Raw genomic sequence first — 21,534 nt, 5'->3', positions numbered from 1 at the left:
TAAATGTAAACATATTCCCTAAAACCTCCCATATAAGCTTTAACTTACTAATCGCTTGGATCCCACCTACCCTGTATAGAAATCATTGGTGTTACCGGTAGTTATTCTCTGATCATGTAATCCTACAATTCCAGCTCCCTCTGTCTCAGTGGTTACTGCTGACAGTGGCTGGGCTATTATGGCTGTGAGAATCCAGTCATTGTTAACTGCTCGTTTCCAGAGGGGAGCCAGAGCTGCAGGAACTTGAGTGGATTAAAAATATGTACCTGGAACACCAAAAAAAAAAAAAAAAAAATTCTAGTTGGACTTTTCTTCCACTTTAACTTGATTTTAACGGCAGGCTGTTTGTCTATCCAGCAGATATAAGAGTAGTGGCTGTTTAGCATTTGTCATGAAGGACTAAGACACTGAAAGAAATTGGATTTAAAAAGGAAATGTTTATTAAAAAAGCCACTTGTCCTGTAATAGCCAACCTCTTTTGAGCTTTGCAAGTTTGCTAGCTGGAATATAAACTTTCTCGAGGACTTGGTACCCTTATTCCAGAGTTTAGGGATGTTGAGGTACATCAGATACCAACAAATGTTTAACCTGTATTCCATTAGATGTTCACTAATTCTATACAAAATGTGTGAATTGTATATAGTAGTGCAGACGTTGGGTTAGCTTTACTAAAACTGGAGCACACAGAATCTGGTGCAGCTGTGCATGGTAGTCAATCAGCTTCTAAGTTAAGCTTGTTCAATTAAACTTTAACAATAAAAACCTGGAAGCTGATTGGTTAATATGCAAAGTTGCACCAGATTTTGCATGTGACAGGTTTAGTAACTAATGCCCTATATGTCAACAAGGATGTGCTTTAATCAATCAATAAAACATCCTGCAGAAAAATGGGTACCTCCTCTGTTCTTAGTAGGCACATCTATGTCCAGTTATTAGTTTAAAAAAAATATATATAAAATTATCAAGCACTGATTTCTCCCCTTTGTTGGTATTTCAGTGCTGTAAGCCTACTACAGGAAATTGAGGGCTGACTGCAGTTCTGGCAGAACCACCTGCTACTTTTTTTTTAATGTACTTACTACGTTTTTTGAAAGCAGCTCCTTTCAGTTATAAAAAGGCATTTTGGACTTGTGGTAAAATCTGGTTTTCCCTCTAGTGCAATGAGGGGCACAGGAAACCTCCAGCACAAAAGAGTCACATAATGGATTTTACATTAAAAACTTGCTTGAGAGATGCAGCTGAAACATCCACCTGCTAGAAGGTCGGGAATGTGTGAATATAAGACCAGGTGTCAAAAAAAAAAAAAAAAAAAATCTGGACAACTGTTGCTTGATGTGGAAAAGCCAGTAAAGCGCTCACAGATATAATAGAGTGCACCTTGACATGAAAGGGTAGAACCCTATCCTTAAGACTAGGTGTTGTAATGAGAAAATGGTGGACCTTTCAGGGAATAAAGTCTTCCTGAGAGAAGCTCACACAACTGTATGCTGGAAAAATGATTGGAAATTGACTTTGGTCATTTAGGGCTGGAGAGAATGGTTAGAAAAATGTCTGATTTAGGGCTGGGCCCCAACACCTACTTTGGCGCTATGCAAAACCAGAAAGGGGGTTTCTTGTTAGGATATGGCTGCCATGTTAAATCAAAAACATTGGGGGTTATTTAATAAAGGCAAAGTTCACTTGGGGCTGCAGTCGCTGTAGATCCGAGCGTGACATGCAAGGAAAATAAACAGCATTTTAGCTTGCACATGATTGGATAATAAAAATCAGCAGAGCTTCCCCTCATTTCAGATTTACAGCGACTGTACTTTCAAGTGCAAAGTGGATTTGCCTTTTTTTTTTTTTTTTTTTTTTTTTTTTTTAAACACCTTTTGTAAATAACCCCCATTATTTGCTGCGGTTCAGAAAAGTGTGTGCATAATGATGTCTGTGTTAGGTAAACGTGTTGCATATTCAGTGACCTAATGAAAAACATGGCCATCCTTAAAGTAAATGCAAATTGTTAATGTTGATTCTCAAGTTTAACGGTTTGTTTGGGGCCAGGCTGCCCCAAACAAATGATTTCCATTACAGAACAATGCAGCTGCTGTAATGGACTGTTGTAGCATTAACTACCTAACATATAGTTGGCAGCAAGTTGAGCAGCTTCCCGTCTGCTGTTGTAATTTTAAATTGGTTGGACTGAGTGCTTTCCTGCTATTCAGGAGAGGTCTTGTATTTTTAGCAATGAATACAAGGCTTCTACTTTTAGCTGAGCTGGAAAGGCAGGCAGATGTCATAAATTTCCACCTCAGGCTTACCTAAGTGCTGGCCCACCTCTCACGGTACTTGTAACACTACCACTCAGAAAATTGATCCAATATCTGTGGCAAAAGTGTGAGGAGATCCAAACTGACATTCAGATACAGTGTTGGCTGTGCAATTTGAATTGCTTATTTTAGCAACCAGTGCTTAAAATATGTCAATATTATCCTTATGGATCTTCAATAAAGTGGCACATTTTAGGCACTTATGAATGCTCAGAACTGGATTTCTACTGACCATGGCAGAGTGTAGCACTGCTGTACAATAACAACCAGGCCCTTCTTACATTTAGGAGCAGTATAGTAAAGAGCTAGACTCTGAAGGGGCTGCTATAGGTAATTTCCTTTTCCAGCTAGTATAGAGAAGTCTCATTACATGAAAAAAGAACATTACAAATTCAACAAAGGTCCATAACGTATCTTAACAGAGACTACTTTAGTCACTGTCTGTGTCATCACTATCATCATCATCCTCCTCCTCCTCCTCCTCCTCTTTGTTTTCTAAAGTCTCTTCCTTTAAGTCAGCAAAAAAGTCATCTGCTCCTCCAAATGCCTTCTTGCTTAAGGCAGGCAGCTGCCTGTTCTTCTTCCGCTTCCTGTAAACATCCACATCGATAGATCCAATCGATGAAACATCCCAGAACTTTACTTTCTGGTCATGGCCACAGCTTGCCAAGAACTTGCCATCATAGGACTTTGCCAGCTGCTCTATAGGTTCACCTGGATGTTGGCCCACAGTGCCAATTACTCGGTTAGGTAAAATGTTAATCGCCCTGCAAAAAAAAAAAAGTCAAATTTATGCATTACATTATTGCATAAACATTTTTATTCCATGAACACTGAATAGTCTCTGCTTCCAGGTACAATAGAAACCTTGTGTATTGGAATAAGGCATTGCACTTTTACTCATATAACTTAAAGTGATTTTTTATATATATATATACACACACACACACACACACACACACACACACACACACACACACACACACAAAACAAACTATCCTTTACAAACATCATACTTGCCTCCACTGTGCAGCTTGTTTTGCACAGAGTGGCCCTGAACATCCTCTTCTGGGATCCCCTGGCGGCTCTCGCAGCTCCTCCTCACATCAGATAACCCCTAGGACAGTGATGATGAACCTTGGCACCCCAGATGTTTTGGAACTACATTTCCCATGATGCTCATGCACTCTGCATTGTCATCATCACTGTCCTAGGAGAAGAGCTCTCACGAGGGGGTGGGGTGGGGGGGGTGGTGTTACTTTGCGTACACACTTCCAAGTTCAGCATTTGCCACCACAGACACTGATGCTGGACTCGGCCTAGGTCATTGGATTTGAGTGACAGCAGTGGGAGCCAATGGCTGTGCTGCTATCCATCTATCCAAATCAAGAGCCGCGGGGAGAGGGACAGCGCGTCCCCGCTGAGGAAATGAAGGGGCTCAGGTAAGTAAAACCGGGGGAGCAGTGACTGCCAGGTGTTTTTTTCACCTTAATGCTTAGGATGCAAATAAAGGAAAGCAGCTCCTTTTTATCTGTCGGTCTATTATTATACTCATCATATCATCTATGCGCACTATATGCTTCTAGTAAAAAAAAAAAAAAAAAAAAAAAAAAAGGAAGGAGCCATAGGCAGCCAAGTATAATTCAGGTAGATGCCTGCATTACAACTTCAGGGTAATGCAGTTGTGCAGAAATAGGGACAGTGACAGACCAAAGTACTGTTTTTTTTATAGAGAACATAGTTACATAGTAGGTGAGGTTGAAAAAAGACCATCAAGTCCAACCTATGTGTGTGATTATGTGTCAGTATTACATTGTATATCCCTGTATGTTGCGGTCATTCAGGTGCTTATCTAATAGTTTCTTGAAGCTATCAATTCTCCCCGCTGAGACCACCGCCTGTGGAAGGGAATTCCACATCCTTGCCGCTCTTACAGTAAAGAACCCTCTATGTAGTTTAAGGTTAAACCTCTTTTCTTCTAATTGTAATGAGTGGCCACAGGTCTTATTAAACTCACTTCTGCGAAAAAGTTTTATCCCTATTGTGGGGTCACCAGTACAGTATTTGTAAATTGAAATCGTATCCCCTCTCTCAAGCGTCTCTTCTCCAGAGAGAATAAGTTCAGTGCTTGCAACCTTTCCTCATAACTAATATCCTCCAGACCCTTTATTAGCTTTGTTGCCCTTCTTTGTACTCACTCCATTTCCAGTACATCCTTCCTGAAGACTGGCGCCCAGAACTGGACAGCATACTCCAGGTGCGGCCGGACCAGAGCCTTGTAGAGTGGGAGAATTATCGTTTATCTCTTGCATTGATCCCCCCTTTTAATGCATGCCAAAATATTCTGTTTGCTTTATTAGCAGCAGCTTGGCATTGCATGCCATTGCTGAGCCATTCATCTACTAGGTCCTTTTCCATCCTAGGTTCTCCCCCCAGTGTATAGCTTGCATTCATATTTTTGCCACCTAAATGCATTATTTTACATTTTTCTACATTGAACCTCATTTGCCATGTAGTTGCCCACCCCATTAATTTGTTCAGGTCTTTTTGCAAGGTTTCCACATCCTGCGGAGAAGTTATTGCCCTGCTTAGCTTAGTATCGTCTGCAAATACAGAGATTGAACTGTTTATCCCATCCTCCAGGTTGTTTATAAACAAATTAAATAGGATTGGTCCCAGCACAGAACCCTGGGGAACCCCACTACCCACCCCTGACCATTCTGAGTACTCCCCATTTATCACCACCCTCTGAACTTGCCCTTGTAGCCAGTTTTCAATCCATGTACTCACCCTATGGTCCATGCCAACGGACCTTATTTTTGTACAGTAAACGTTTATGGGGAACTGTGTCAAATGCTTTTGCAAAATCCAGATACACCACGTCTACGGGCCTTCCTTTATCTAGATGGCAACTCACCTCCTCATAGAAGGTTAATAGATTGGTTTGGCAAGAACGATTCTTCATGAATCCATGCTGATTACTGCTAATGATATCGTTCTTATTACTAGAATCTTGTATATAGTCCCTTATCATCCCCTCCAAGAGTTTACTTACTATTGATGTTAGGCTAACTGGTCTGTAATTCCCAGGGATGTATTTTGGGCCCTTTTTAAATATTGGTGCTACATTGGCTTTTCTCCAATCAGCTAGTACCATTCCAGTCAGTAGACTGTCTGTAAAAATTAGGAACAACTGTCTGGAAATCACTTGACTGAGTTCCCTAAGTACCCTCGGATGCAAGCCATCTGGTCCCGGTGATTTAATAATGTTAAGTTTCTCAAGTCTAATTTTAATTCTGGCCTCTGTTAACCATGCAGGTGCTTCCTGTGTTGTCATGAGGATAAACACTGCAGTTTTGGTTACTGAAGCCCCCCGATTCACTCGTGAAGACTGAGGAGAAGAATAAATTCAATACCTTCGCCATCTCCCCATCCTTTGTAACCAGATGTCCTTCCTCATTCTTTATGGGGCCAATATGGTCTGTCCTCCCTTTTTTACTGTTTACATACTTAAAGAATTTCTTGGGATTTTTTTTTGCTCTCCTCCGCTATGTGTCTTTCATGTTCTATCTTAGCCGTCCTAATTGCACCCTTACATTTCTTGTTGCATTCTTTATAAAGTCTGAATGCTGAGGATGATCCCTCAACCTTGTATTTTTTTGAAGGCCTTCTCCTTTTGCTTTTATATGCATTTTTACATTGGAGTTAAGCCATCCAGGATTTTTGTTCGCTCTTTTAAATTTATTACCCAATGGGATACATTGGCTAATGCCCTTATTTAATATGCTCTTAAAGCAAACCCATCTCTCCTCCGTATTCTTTGTTCCTAATATTTTATCCCAATTTATGCCTTTTAGCAAGGTTTGTAGTTAAGGGAAGTTGGCTCTTTTGAAATTCAGTGCCTTTGTGTTCCCTTTATGTTTCCTATTTGTGTGATTTATACTGAAACTAATTGACCTGTGATCGCTGTTACCTAAATTGCCCCGTATTTCCACATCCATGATCAGGTCTGTATTGTTGGTAATCAGTAGATCCAGTAATGTTTTATTTCTAGTTGGTGTGTCTACCATCTGACCCATAAAATGTTCTGCAAGACATTAAGGAACTGGCGAGCCTTAAATGAATGCGCAGTTCCCTCCGCCCAGTCTATGTCTGGATAATTAAAATCCCCCATTATGATAACACTTCCCATCCTTGCTGCTAATCCAATTTGTGATAGGAGATCCGTCTCCACTTCCTCCCTCAGGTTAGGGGGCCTATAGCATACTCCCAGTATTATTTTCCCTTTAGCTTCATCCCTTTGGAGCTCTACCCATAAGGATTCCACCTCCTCTCTAGCTCCCTCAGTGATGTCATCTCTCACATTCGCTTGTACATTATTCTTGATATATAGGCATACCCCTCCCCCTTTTTTACCCTCTCTATCCTTCCGGTATAGGGTATACCCTTGAATGTTTGCCAGCCAATCATGAGAGCTGTTGAACCAGGTCTCTGAAATTCCCACAAAATCCAAATCCTCCTTGTACAACAGTATCTCTAGTTCACCCATCTTGTCCACCATGCTCCTGGCATTGGTGAACATGCCACATAAATATTTAAAGAGAGGCAATTATAAACTTTTTTTTATACTTTGCGCTGATTATATTTCACAAGACAGTTGTAAACAACTAAATTACATGTGCAAATATCTACTAAAAATGTGTCTAAAGGCAAAGATTGCTGCTAACACCTTTTTTTTTTTTTTTTTTTTTTTTTGTGTATCCACCAAACTGTCTTCATAAACCAACAGTGCAAAATATAAGTGCAGCGCTATCGCGTATAAAATCTAAAACTTAAAAATAAAATACAACAGCTAATGTGATGAACAACACCCAACAGAGTCCCAAAAATAAGAGCTCTACCACTTTGCAAACTCAGTTCATATATAAAATGCCTCCAGTCTATGACTCTACTACAGAGTCATAAAAGCCTTAGTGAATTCCATTCAAAAGGTAATTGATGTCACGGACACTTGGGTGGGAGGAGCCATTGTCCGTGATGTCATTACTTTTGTATCAGCATGGTGAGCGGAGTTTATGCTTGTTTTGCACATATCTATGTGAGTGTTTGTTTTTAATCCCTATATTCAGTCTTAATAAATAATTTGAAGCGGAAAGCACTATGGTTTCTCCTTTTCTATTCTGCGATATGTCACATGGTAGATCGAAATTTAGGTAGTGGAGTGGCATGTTTCAGGGACAATATCAGAAGTAGTGTTCCAGTACTATCTTGAATGAAATTCACTAAGTCTTTTATGACTTTGTAGTGGAGTCATAAACTGGAGGTGAGCAGGCATTTTATCTGGGGGGGTGGTGGTCCCCGAACAAATTGGCTGTCCCTATAAGAACTGTTTGTACAGCGGTGGAGTGCTTATTTTTGGGACTCTAACACTGTGTGTTGTTCAGCACATTAGCTTTTGTAGCGGTTTTATTTTTATCTAAGTTATATTTTATATGCGATTGCACTGCACTTATATTTTGCATTGTTTATTTATAGTTTAGTCTTTGATTTATTTTATCTTTCTATCCTCTTGTTTTATTACAATGTCTCAGTTCCCATGATTCACTAAAAAAAAAATGGATTTTTAAAACCGCTTACCTGTAAAATCCTTTTCTTGGAGTACATCACGTGACACAGAGCACCATAGTAATGACTATCTGGGTTATATGCTACCTTTTAGGTGATTGGACACTGGCAACCAATAGTAAGAAGGTTCCTCCCACATAGGAAATACCTTTTAGTTTTGTAGCAAGCAATGAAGATCCCAGAAAAAGAGGGGAGGGACCTCTGTGTCCATGATGTACTCCAAGAAAAGGATTTTACAGGTAAGCTGTTTTAAAAATCAATTTTTCTTTATCGTACATTACAGGACACAGGACACAGAACACCATAGTAATGACTTTCTGGGATGTCCTAAAGCAATGCCTTTGAGGGGAGGGAACATAATATTCCTAGATCCCCCTTTTTAGGCTCCAGAATTATAAAGCTGCTTGCAGCACACTGTGGCCAAAAACAAACAGGCTCCCTTTGAGACCTAACATCCAGTTGGTAAAATCTGCTAAATGTATGAACCGAAGACCAACCGTCCGCTTTGCAAACCTAAGCCATAGACACTTGTTGGTGCACTGCACATGATGTACTAACGCTTCTGGTAGAGTGAGTCTTGAGATATCAAGGTGGAACCCTGTGTTTCAATGCTAATGCCCTGTTAATAGCGATAGGATTTTCCGATGGAAAATGTGTGATAGGACCTGGTTGTCGGAAATTCTGACCGTGTGTAGGCTCCATCACACATTTTCCATAGGAATTCCGACACACAAAGTTTGAGAGCTTGCTATAAAATTTTCCGACAACAAAATCCGTTGTCGGAAATTCTGATCGTGTGTACACAAATCCGACGCACAAAGTGCCACGCATGCTCAGAATAAATTAAGAGACAAAAGCTATTGGCTACTGACCTGTTTATAGTCCCGGCGTACGCATTTTACGTCACCACGTTCAGAACGATCGGATTTTCCGACAACTTTGTCTGACCATGTGTATGCAAGACAAGTTTGAGCCAACATCTGTCGGAAAAAATCCATGGATTTTGTTGCTGCCTGTCCTCTTAGGACCCTCAGGCAGAACAAAAAGTGAGTTAGACTTCTGAAAAGGGGCTGACATATCTAAGTAAACCTTGACAGCTCTCACCACATCCAGTGAGTGGAGCAATCTTTCCTTTTTAGACTTAGGGTTAGGAAAGAAGGAAGGTAAAATGATATCCTGATTCAAGTGAAAACTGGAAACCACCTTGGGTAAAAAATATGGACGGGGCCGCATCACCACATTATCCTGATGAACAAACAAAGGGTTTTTCACAAGAAAGGGCGGCCAACTCTGACACCATTCTGGCTGAGGTTATAGCCACCAAAAAGACCAATTTCCTAGTTAATAGGATCAAAGGAATACGCCTAATAAGTTCAAAGGGTTGACTCTGTAGAGCTGAAAGCACTAAGTTAAGGGGGCGGCTTAATTGGTGCCCTTAAATGCAGCACTCCTTTGACAAAGGCTTGTACTAAAGAATGAGAAGCAATAGGCCTCTGGAAAAAAAAAAAAAAACGATGAGGCTGAAATTTGTCCCTTAATGGTCCCTAAGGATAACTTTAAATCAATTCCTGTTTGAAGAAAAGCAAGGATCCTCCCGATTGTATACTTGCGAGGGTGCCAACTTCTCCTCTCACACCATGAGACGTATGACTTCCAAACCCTATGGTAAATACTTCTAGAAACTGGCTTTCTAGCATTTATTAAAGTAGACAGGACAGATCCTCTGATACTATGGTCCCTTAGTACCCTGGTCTCAATAGCCATGCCATCAAATTCAGTGACCGTAAAGAAGGATGGTATATGGGACCTTGGGACAACAGGTCTGGATGGAATGGGAGGCACAATGGGTCCCTTACTGCCATCCTCACAATCTGTGAGTACCAAGACCTCCTGGGCCACCAGAATTACTGTTTTCTGTTCCTCCTGTATCCTGCGTAACAGGTGCGGCAGCATCTGGATCAGAGGAAAAGCGTAAATTAGGAAATACTGATCCCAGGGAATCACCAATGCATCCGTCCCCACGGCAAGTGGATCCCTGGTCCTGGACACAAAGCTGTCCACCTTGGCATTGAACCTGGATCCAAGGAGATCCACATCTGGCATTCCCCAACGCTGGCAGATTTGAAGGAAAACTTCGGGGTGAAGGGACCATTCCCCCGGTAACAATTGGGAGGGAGGGAGGAAGAAAGAAAGAAAGAATGAATTGACAAATACCAATAACTGCAACTGCTGGTTGCACTGCTGTCCCAGCCACCGCAAAGGAGGCCTTTAGTAAGGATTCCTTTTTATCCGCTGGGTCTTTAAACCCTTGGGCATTATCCACTGGACTGGTTAAGCTTTTATTCACTGATGAAATAGCAGCATCCACCAAAGCGTATCCCACTTTTTTTTTTTTTTTTTTAACTTTTCCTCCATAGGGTATAAAAAAGAAAACCTTTTTGGAGGTACGTATATCCTGTCGGGGTGGTCCCAGTCAGCGTAAATCAGCTGGGGGGGGGGGGGTGTAACTTAAATCCTGCTCTCACCATCTCAGCCAAAGACTGGATAAACAATTTTTGGGATTGCAAAGCCGACAATGGTTCCTCAGAACCTGAGTCCCCCGCTGAGGACTCTTCAGCCTCTGCTTCCTCCTTATCCCTTACGGCCACCTCCTCAAAATCCTCTGCCCATTCTGGATCCAAATCACAAGGATCCAACTGGCTAAGGGAGTCCTGGTGCTCAAGTGACTCTGCACTGGGACCAGGCTCGGCAGAGGGAGATCTATGCCGTTTTTTCCCTCCCTGTGTTATTGAGGCAATCATACCCACTATTTTGCCTTCCAGGCCAGCGAGGGCTGACGTTAAGTCATCCTTAGTAACATAAGCCAATGCAGGGATATTGGTGGTGGCCACTATGCCTGACAAATGCAATGGCTCAGCCAGGCCAAATGCCACAGGTCTTTAAGGGGAGATTGATGCTGCAGTAGCCTGAGGTTGATCTCCTGTTTTTGAAGGAGTCATTTTCACCCCTGGACTAGCCCTACTCCCTGTACCTCGTTTTCTGGAAGACATTGCTTACAAAGTTGAGGAAAATACTCTGTGCTATATGGCTGTATCAGCTATAGCAATTACCACGGCCTTCTTTAAAGTGTTGCAAATGCCCGACTCACGTGCCCAGCTCTGTGTCCCACCGTAACAGGCTCCTGGCTCACACGAGCAAAATCTGACAAGCACTAACACACAGGTGCCCGACTTACCCCTATATACGTGCACCGCCACGTGACGTATGCACGCCCGGGAACCTTACTGCACATGCGTGCGCCAGCAGGGGACACGCGGCAAGCAGACACGCCGCGATGCACGCCATCCACGCGCCAAGGCGCACACAGGTGGAAGCAGGCGCACAGGCATGCGGCACCTACATCCAATGCACACGACCAGTCCAGGTGGCCCCCGTCCGGGAACATCCGCCTGAGTGTATCTTGCGGCCTATCTGAGACTATTACAGTGGGCCAACGGACACGAAAATCTGGCCATAACATATATTTAGCAACAATGTAAAATTAAGCCTCCAGAGGAAGCACTCATCAATCCTCGCAGCAGGGTCTGAGATAGGCCCAATCTTCCCCCATCACCACGGGTAGCGTCACTGAGGACCTTCAAGGACCGGGTCCCCCTTTGATCAGGGTCCACACCCTTGGACCTGTAAGGCACCCTTTAGGTTTCCTTGGGCAAGTGAAAAGTCCAGGAATACCATATCACAAGGGTCCAGCGCCATAAGGACACGTTACAGGCAAAACCTTGTTCTTGAACCAAGGCTCGGGTACCATCCACTTTAGCATAATATGCCATCCGAATGGATCCGATTAGAACATCCTCACTGGGACATTATTTGAAGAGCTTCCACAGCCGTGACTTCACCTTCAAGATACTGGCAAAAAACTAAAGGTACTTCCTGTATGGGAGGGGTTATATAGGAGGAACCTTCTTCCTATTGGTTGCCAGTGTCCAATCACCTAAAGGTAGCATAGAACCCAGATAGTCATTACTATGGTGCTCTGTGTCCTGTGATGTACGATAAAGAAAAATTTACTTTTTATGTTTCATAAAGACACCACTATCCATTATTTAATACTCTGGCACAATGCATGCCAAATCACACAATTACCAAGAAGATTCACCTGCAGTAAATGTCAGATTTACTGCTTTATTAGCATATAGTAATTTCTGTATTATATAAAATCTGTTCCATACTTGTTTCTAGCATTCCCCTATTGTGTTGTAAATGGTGCTTTATCCTCTTTCTAGAGGGATTTTCTTACCAGACTTAGTATATCCTCAGCAGTTTTACTGACCTGATAACACCATCCATGGATCCTGTACACACAATATTATCATTAACGGGGATCATGCAGTCAATAGACTCTGCCTTCACTGCAAAACGATCACTTGTTGCTCCAAAGCCATTCCAATTAAACAGGTAGATTGTCCCCTCACTGGATCCACAGGCCACTTTTTTGCCCCTCTAAAAGCAAAGGACAAATGCATTTATAAAAAAACAGATCTCATCAAAGAGTTAAAGGACATGCCTTGAGCTTTGCATTTTAAACAAATACAGGACAAAAATAATACATTTTTATTCGGACAAATATAAAATACTGCATACAAATATGTGCAATTAAAAAACAAAACAAAACAAAAAAAAAACCTTAATTTTAGGAACATGAAATATAGAATCTTTCCATGACACTTGGAGAACATTGTTGGCTGCTGTTACATTGTTGGTTTGCTGTAGATTGCTTAGAGACAAGACTTTCTAGTTTTTTAGAGTGGTAGCTTATACTGTTTTATATGAACAGTATAAAATAATAAAATATTGTTTCAAAATATTGGAAAAATAGTGCAGGAGGGGGGGGGGGGCTAGTTAGGGGTTAAAAATGGGTTACAAAAGGGTTTAATAGGAAATATTGTAGCCTAAAAAACAGGTTTGTTGAAGCATGTGAACGATCAAACCTTCAAAATACTTTATACAGTAAAACTTTGGATTGCGAGCATAATTAATTCCAGAACAATGCTTGTTATCCAAAGCACTCGTATATCAAAGCGAATTTCCCCATAAGAAATGGAATGGAAACTCAGATGATTCATTCCACAACCATTTATTCATAAGTCCTTCAGTTTATAGTTCATAGAAAAAGAATATAGCAATGTGATAGGTTGTGTAACCATAAAATGTCCATCCACAAAATGGCACAAGGAGATAAGAAGCAAAATCCAGCAGGAGCTACAGAGTATAAATGAGAAGAGAGGTGCCTCCAAGTGTAGCAATATGGTTATGTTTAATGAAGGTACAACATTTTCTAACTCACATGGTTAATGATTAAAAGAGGCACATCTAAGCATGCAGGCATCCAGGGTAAAGCTGTCCACATAGACCATCCTCCACAACGCTATCATCCCTTCCACCAGCGCTTCAAGGCTCGCTTTTCAGATCGCTCTACTGCAGGATAGTCTGCCCGGTCTGACAGTGGTGAGAGCCGGCGGTGCAGAGAATGGTCTATGTGGACAGCTTTACCCCGGATGCCTGCATACTTAGATGTGCCTGTTGTAATTGTCAATCAGTTGTTTAATGTTGTACCTTCATTAAATATAACCAGATTGCTACACTAGAGGAACCTCTCTTCTCTTTTATACTCAGTTGTGATGCTACTTGTATATCAAGACAAAATTTGCTTGTCTTGTAAAACACCCTCAATCCAAGGTTTGACTGTACTTTGGACAAGCAGTGCATGTTGATCAGCTATTGCAGTAGCAGTGAATCATGATGGTGCTTTACCTCTACACTATCAACAGGAAACAATATGGATCAGAAAGGCAGTCCTGAAACCCACCGCCCATTTTCTGTTGCATCCTAGACTTTAAAGTGTAGGTAAACCCAAAATTGATTTTAGTATGTTCGCCATGATGACCCACTCTATACAGACTTAAAAATTGATTATTGTGAATCTCTTACAAAGTTTCTTACCTGGAGATCTTGCCAGTAACAGTACTTCCTGTTTCAGGCTGACAACTTTGCCTTGCAATTAGCTGCAAGGCAGCAATCTATCAGATAAGCAGCCCAAACTGAAAGAGCACACATGGCAGGCTGACAATGCTGCTGCTAAAGGTTAGGCAGTGGTTTAGCATTGTGAGCCTGCATAATGAAGTGCTGTTACTGGCAGGATCGGCATGTAGGAAACTTTGGAACGGTTTCACAAAAAAAGGATTTGCTTGACAAAATGTAAAATGAGACAAACATACTGTAAAATAGATTTGAGGTTTTCATGAGAGTATAATGCTATGGGCTACTGCATCTTGTCTTGTAAAAATAGGTCCAGCTGCATTTTAGATTGGGTTGTCCTTTATGTGTATCACATTACTGTACCAACCTTCATAATGGAAATAGATGTCAAGTCTCCATTCTGGAATTCAGACAGTAGGTCAAACCTTCGTCTCTTAATGTTGAACACACCCATGGTTCCATCTCCACTACAAAAAAAAAAATAAATAAAGCATATCTACTTATTCATTAAATTTAAAAGAAAATCAAAACTTACGCTGATCACAATATTATGATTTGCTTCAGATTAGGGCTAAATGGATAAATACAAACTGAAGCCAACGTGGAGTTGTTATTCACAGCAACTAAATTCTTGAATTATTTGACTGATAAATCCACATCGGTTGTTGGGGGCAACAACTCCACTGTTGGTCCATGTTTTGTTTTTTTTTTCCTTCAATGCATTGTTATTGAATTATAAAGAGCAAAAGAAAAATGCAGAGAGTTTTGATTACACATCATTTGCTTGTGCAAGTAATAATTCACAGCTAGAGACAATGTTCAGCAATACAGACTACACATTTTTTTTTGTTTGGTCCATGTCTTTATTGTGTTAGATTTTATACAATAACACACCTGGAAGGAAGACCGGGCAAAGATGGAATTGCCACCTCAGGTGACACCTCAGTGCTGGAGGGTTCCGTATGAGAGGTAAGTCTGTCATAATATGCTAGTATGCTGTTCATACTAGCACATCATGGCATCAACCTGCAGGGAGACTGTTTTAAAAAAAAAAATTTCGCCAAGTTCAATACTGCTTTAATAAATAGTCCAGGTACTCCCTCCGTTTCCCCCCACAATTCAGAGGTTGGTGCCTCAGTAGACGCTTACTCAGCAAGTCTCAACGCTGCTATATGGTGATGCAGTGGCAGTGTGCAGAGTCCTGTAAAAGTTTTAACTTTCAAAAACTAAGCTTTTTTTAATCGTCTTACAGCAGATTGGAACCGTGACACAGGCCGAAAAGTGACCAATTTGATTCAACTGCCACCCTCCCCCACTGCACACACTGAGCTTTTCTTCAGTCCACTGCTGTGCTCATCAGCTGCCAGGAGCAAGAAAGAAATACACCGTACATCAGGGTATGAGGCCAAATAATTAAATTTTAGTCTCATCTGACCATAACACCTTTTTCCATGTGACCTCAAGATCTTCAATGTGTGTTTAACCACTTGACCTCCAAAAGATTTAACCCCCTTCATGACCAGGCCATTTTTGCAATACAACACTGCGTTACTTTAACTGACAATTGAGCGGTCATGTAACGCTGTACACAAACTTTATGTCTCCCCCCCCCCCCCCCCAATAGAGTTTTCTTTTGGAGGTATTTGATCACCTCTGCGGTTTTTATTTTTTTGCAGTATAAATAAAAAAGACCAACCGTTTGGAAAAATTTTTTTTTTACTTTCTGCTATTAAACACATCCAATAATAATAAAAAAAAAAAAAAAAAAAAAAAAAAAATCTAATTTCTTCATAAATTTAGGCCAATATGTATTATGGTACATATTTTTGTTAAAAAAAAAAAATCCCGATAAGCGTATATTGATTGGTTTGCACAAAAGTTATAGCTAAAATATGCACTCTCACTGTACTAATGACACTGGCTGGGAAGGGGTTGAGTCGGCGGTACCAGCAGGTCAGCTCCCGCTTTGTATAATCACAACAGGAGTGGGTCGCTGGCGCGTCCCAGACCCGGAAGTGCAGGATCACCTACTAGGTGCATAATCCTGCACAGGAGAGCTGCCTTGCCGTATATGTATGTTACACTAATCGGCAAGCAGTTAAGGTGGTCAGATGAGACTAAAATTGAATGATTTGGCCTCAACACCAAATTATATGTCTGGTGGAAATCCAATACAGCTCACCATCTAAATTACACCATTCCTACAGTAAAGCATGGAAGTGGTAATATTCTGTTTTTTTGGTGTGTTTCTGCAGCAGGGCCTGGAGCACTTGTCAGGATAGCAGAAAAATTGATGGGGAATCACCATCAAATTCTTGAGGAAAATGTGCTGTCCTCTGCCAGAAAGTTGTCAATGGGAAGAAGGTTTACCATCCAACATGACAATGACCCAAAGCACACAGCACAAATGAACACACAGTGGTTGAAGGAGAAAAAGGTGAATGTCCTTGCATGGCCTAGACAGAGCTCAGACTTAAACTTCATTGAAAATCTGTGGAATGACTTGAAGACTGCAGTCTACAAATGGTCACCATCAAATGTAACTGTACTTGAGCAGTTCTGCAAAGAAGAGTGGGCAAATATTGCAAAGTCTAGATGTGCAAAGTTAGTAGAGACATATCCCAACAGACTAAAGGCTGTAATTAAAGCAAGAGATGGTCCAACAAAATATCGACACAAGGGGGTGATCCCTTTTCCAACTTAGTGATTCTGTTTTTGATTTTTTTCTGACATGTTGGTGTTATAGCTTTCACTTGGATGTTATAAGTTGCTCTAGTAAACACAGCTAGATAAAACAAAAACTGTGTGTGTCTTCATGTCAGGCTGCAGAGCAACAAAATGTGATTATTTTAAAGGGGGGGGGAGGGTTTTATTCTTTTTCTAAACCCACTGTATATATTAACCACTTGCCGACCGCCAGAATGGAACGGGCCGGCAAAATCACGTACCCCCGGTGCCCGAGGCGGTCGGCTTCTGTCCGGGAGCGATCAGAGGTGAGGGGGAGGCCATCCATTCGTGCCCCTCCCTTGCGATCGCTCCCAGCCAATGAAATCCTTCCTCTGCTGCTGTATAGTAAACAGCGGCAGAGGAAGTGATGTCATCTCTCCTCGGCTCGGTATTTTCTGTTCCGGCGTGGAGGAGAGAAGACATCGATATGAGCACACACACACACACACACACACACACACACACACTAGAACACGCCAGGCATACTTTTCACCCCCCGATCACCCCCCCCCCCCCCCCGTCACAGTGACACCAAGCAGTTTTTTTTTTCCTGATTACTGCATTGGTGTCAGTTTGTGACAGTTAGAAGTGTTAGGTCAGTTAGTGTTAGCCCCCTTTAGGTCTAGGGTACCCCCCTAACCCCCCCCTAATAAAGTTTTAACCCCTTGATCACCCCCCCGTCGCCAGTGTCACTAAGCGATCATTTTTCTGATCGCTGTACTAGTGTCACTGGTGTTCGCTGTCAGCGTTTTATAACGTCAGGGACCCCCATATACTACCTAATAAAGGTTTTAACCCCTTGATTGCCCCCTAGTTAACCCTTTCACCAGTGGTATCCCCATACTCAGGAGAAGCAGCTGAATGTATTTTGGGGTGCAATTCCACATATGCCCATGGCCTGTGAGCAATATATCATTTAGTGACAACTTTTTGTAATTTGTAATTTTGTAAAATGAATATTCAGTGAGCTCAACATGCCTCTCAGCAATTTCCTTGGGGTGCCTACTTTCCAAAACAGGGTCATTTGGGGGGGGGGGGGGGGGTGGTACTGCCCTGCCATTTTAGCACCTCAAGAAATGACATAGGCAGTAAAACTAAAAGCTGTGTAAATTCCAGAAAATGTACCCTAGTTTGTAGACGCTATAACTTTTGCGCAAACCAATAAATATACGCTTATTGACATTTTTTTTTTACCAAAGACATGTGGCCGAATACATTTTGGCCTAAATGTATGACTAAAATTGAGTTTTTCGGTCTTTTTCCGTTTATAGCGCAAAAAATAAAAACCGCAGAGGTGATCAAATACCATCAAAAGAAAGCTCTATTTGTGGGAAGAAAAGGACGCAAATTTCATTTGGGTACAGCATTGCATGACCGCGCAATTAGCAGTTAAAGTGACGCAGTGCCAAATTGTAAAAAGTGCTCTGGTCAGGAAGGGGTAAATCCTTCCGGGGCTGAAGTGGTTAAGGCAACTTAAAGAGAAAAACAATACTGTCTGCATGACATAGTTGAAGTACCTTGCAGTAAGTAACAGTTTTTTATTTTGGTCAATGACCATGTCACTGATGTATTCTTCATGATTTTTCATCTCCATAAAAGCTGTACCTCTCCGGAGGTCCCACACTTTCAGCATCCCGCTCTCATCACCAGTGGCAAAGAGGTTTTCATCAATCACAAGAAGGCTGTTCAGGGCGCAGCTGTATGTATGAGAGATTGTTTCAGACATGTAGATTTTACAGTTCTCATACATCTCAGTTATAACAACTGGAACTAAGGGTTAGGAAAACTGCAAAAGATTGAACAAGACATGTGACTAGCTAGGTGTATGTCAAATTCAACTAGACTTGTTTCAGAATGCTGAAGACATGTTGCTTCCTCAGTTCTGGGTGCCAGAAACTCACCCCAGCATTCACAGCCACACAGGTAACTCAAATATTAGAGGACAAGCAGCGAACCATTTCAGAGACTGAACAAGTCCAGTTGAATGTGATGAACTACTACTATCTATACCATGACCTTGATAAAAGAGAACCTGCACAGACAACACATCAGAGTGCATGCTGTTTACTGTTTTCCTTGCCTTGTTTTTTGAAAACCAGGCCAAGAATATAATAGTCATGAATAGATGAGAACTAAGGGACAAAAAGTATTAAAAAAAAAAAAAAACAAGTAAAACATAAAAAGGGATGCAAAATTAAACTTGAAGGCGAACAGGTATAAAAAGGTCTAAAATAGACTTGCAGCCCATTGCAACTAAACAATCATTTAGTGCAGCCTAGTAAAACGTAAAGCAGTATTAAATGCCAAGTTCACCTTTTGCAAAAAATAAAAATAAATGTACATAATTTTGCAGGTAAAACAAATGTGCATTTATTATTTATTTCTTTACACTGCATCCTGTAAAGCATTGCACCCATTATTAGTAGATCACAAGTGCAATGCCAAGATCCTGCAAACTCAGTACACTGCATGTCCTTCACATTGATATGGGCAGGCAGTTACTGAATGGCAGGAAGTTCAATGAACTACAAGACACTCACCAGTGAGAACTACAAGGTGTCAGCCGCAATAGCTGACGGCACTTGGAGTCTACTCGTTCACAGGAAACTGTGAATGAATGATGCGGACGTGTAGGCGGAGCCCTGCATGACCGCTCTGTTTTTAAATTGTGACATCGAGTGCGAGGAGAAGATCCCCCAGCTGCTGTTACAGAGAGGGGAGAATTGGCAGCAGGAGGTGGGTGGACAGGAGCATGTTACACCCTAAAATATAGGTGTGACATGCTCTTAAAGGTGAACTTATCCTTTATACCCAAAAATAAATGTGTTACATACTGCAGCTTAACAACCCTTAAATGTGGTTGCTGCATTAGTTTTCTTTTTTAAGCCTTTTTTTCTTTGAGCAATGAAGATACTTTTGGAAAGCAGCATTGTCAGTCTAGGAGGAAGGTATTGTTAGAATCACTAGCAAATTTAGAGGGACTTGACTTACAAATTAAAGCAGCTAACAATTTATAAGCAGTTCCAGCAACAGTTTATTTTTCTTTTCGGGATAAAGGTTTTACATAAAGTAATAAAAGCTAATCATTGTAAGCACCCTTGTCAGTGTTACATGGTTTGTCTTAACCCTCTAACTGTTAATTTTGGCTGGACAGCTTGGTCTGTTAAAGGTTGAAAAAAAAAAAAAAACTTACTTGCCAGATCACCAGCTGAAAATAAAGGAAATAAACCAAAAAAGAAATCTAATGCAGCCACGACTTCTAAAAATTGGTAGGCTACAATATACAATATTACATTTGGGTTTAATACTACTTTAAAACTGAACCTTGGGCAAACCACTACATAAAGCAATGAAACATATATATGTGCTGTTTTACCTGACATAAGATTTGTATTTCTGTCAATCCGGTCCTGAGATTTACAGAGCTCTGCCACAAACCACAGCCCATCTATTTTTCTCTTCTACAGTTGACACTTACAGATTATTTCCCTCCCTAAACTATAAAAATGTAAAAGAGGAGCATCATCTCTCTGTCACTCTACCCTCTCCTGGCAGCATGTCCTTTGTTAGACCTTCAGCAGAACTGATTGGTTCCTTGTACTACTACATCTTCTCCCAGTCTCGGCTATGCTAGACAGTATACTGCAGGAGGCCAATAAAAAATATTCAGTTACACATACTTGCATTAAAAATACTTTAATGACTCCTTCCCCCCCCATGCTCTTTTTTTTTTTTTTTCCCCCCTTTTTTTCTATTCGCCTACTGATCTTCCCCTGCATCACTACCCTTCCCTGTAGAAAATATGAAAAAAATTGAATTCAGATCCCTGTATATAAGTATTCGCCTCCCTTTTCTTGGCACATGTACTGGTCATTCTCCTGTATGCTCTGGAGAACTCTGTTATCACCGGTAATTCGTCATATGCTCAATCCACTGCCGATCTAGGTGGTCTTTTGCATTTTGCAATAACTGTATTGTTTTTCCTTTTGCTGCCTATTCCACCACAGTTTTTCTCAACATGGATTTGTACACACATTTATGTAGCTCTGTGTACAGTATTTTTGTAATACCTGCATTATGGTTGTGAACTCTGAATTATTTTTCTAAATAATTTTAAAAAATGCTTTAATGATATTTTAAAGAATACAGTGCTAAATTAATTTGTGTCTTTTAAATCTGCCTGGGATTCAGCTTTAATTTCTACCAGTCTCAGCCCAACTTTTTCTCAGATAAGGTTTTTAGTCCTTTTTTGAGATACAATGAGGCTAAACTCTATAAAATGTAAAACTAAAAATAAATGATTGGATGATATGGGCAACAGCATTTGCTTTACGTTTCATACATTATTCAAATCCTCAGAAATGTTCTTACTCATGAGCTTTAGTAATGCGCTTCACAAGTTTCCCCTCCTCCACATTTAGAATGTGAATAGACTTGTCTTTGGAAACAGTAAAAAGTTCTGAAAAAAAGAAAATGAGTTCAGGTTAGTTTAGAAACAGTATTTAAAATGTTCAAAGGCCATGTGCACAGGGCTCAAATGGTGAGTGTTCTGGTTGATGAGCCATTTAAATGTGCACAGTGTGCTGTGTAATACTTTACGTTCTCTCCATCTTGAAGGTCATACCTCTAAGGTTGCCTTCACAATTCTTATTGCGGATTTCAAGTTCAAATGTAAATTTCTACTGTGCTTGTATAACCCTTCTCTTGCATTTTATGCATTAAGATAAAAAAAACCTTCTGTGCAGCAGCCTCCCTCAGCTCCCTCTAATACTTACCTAAACCCCATCTCGATCCGGCTGTCCGGGAATCTCCTTCCTCATTGGCTGAGACAGCA

The 21,534-nt window shown here is 41.0% G+C and overlaps 1 protein-coding gene across 1 annotated transcript in view; it reads right to left on the bottom strand.

Moving 5' to 3' along the window:
• Positions 1-417: 417 nt before the first annotated feature.
• The window catches only part of WDR55 (WD repeat domain 55), a 37,718-nt gene continuing 16,601 nt past the window's right edge, over positions 418-21,534 (bottom strand). The window contains exons 5-9 of the mRNA XM_073620876.1: positions 21,072-21,159; positions 18,218-18,397; positions 14,341-14,440; positions 12,268-12,437; positions 418-3,076 (exon numbers count right to left, since the gene is read on the bottom strand). Of these exons, the coding sequence (XP_073476977.1) occupies positions 2,740-3,076; positions 12,268-12,437; positions 14,341-14,440; positions 18,218-18,397; positions 21,072-21,159 (875 nt within the window). The 3' untranslated portion in view covers positions 418-2,739. The remainder of the gene's footprint in view (positions 3,077-12,267; positions 12,438-14,340; positions 14,441-18,217; positions 18,398-21,071; positions 21,160-21,534) is intronic.

Source organism: Aquarana catesbeiana, linkage group LG03 (genome assembly GCF_042186555.1).
Source record: "Aquarana catesbeiana isolate 2022-GZ linkage group LG03, ASM4218655v1, whole genome shotgun sequence".
NCBI classification, from domain to species: domain Eukaryota; kingdom Metazoa; phylum Chordata; class Amphibia; order Anura; family Ranidae; genus Aquarana; species Aquarana catesbeiana.
This window is presented reverse-complemented; position numbering and strand designations above follow the sequence as displayed.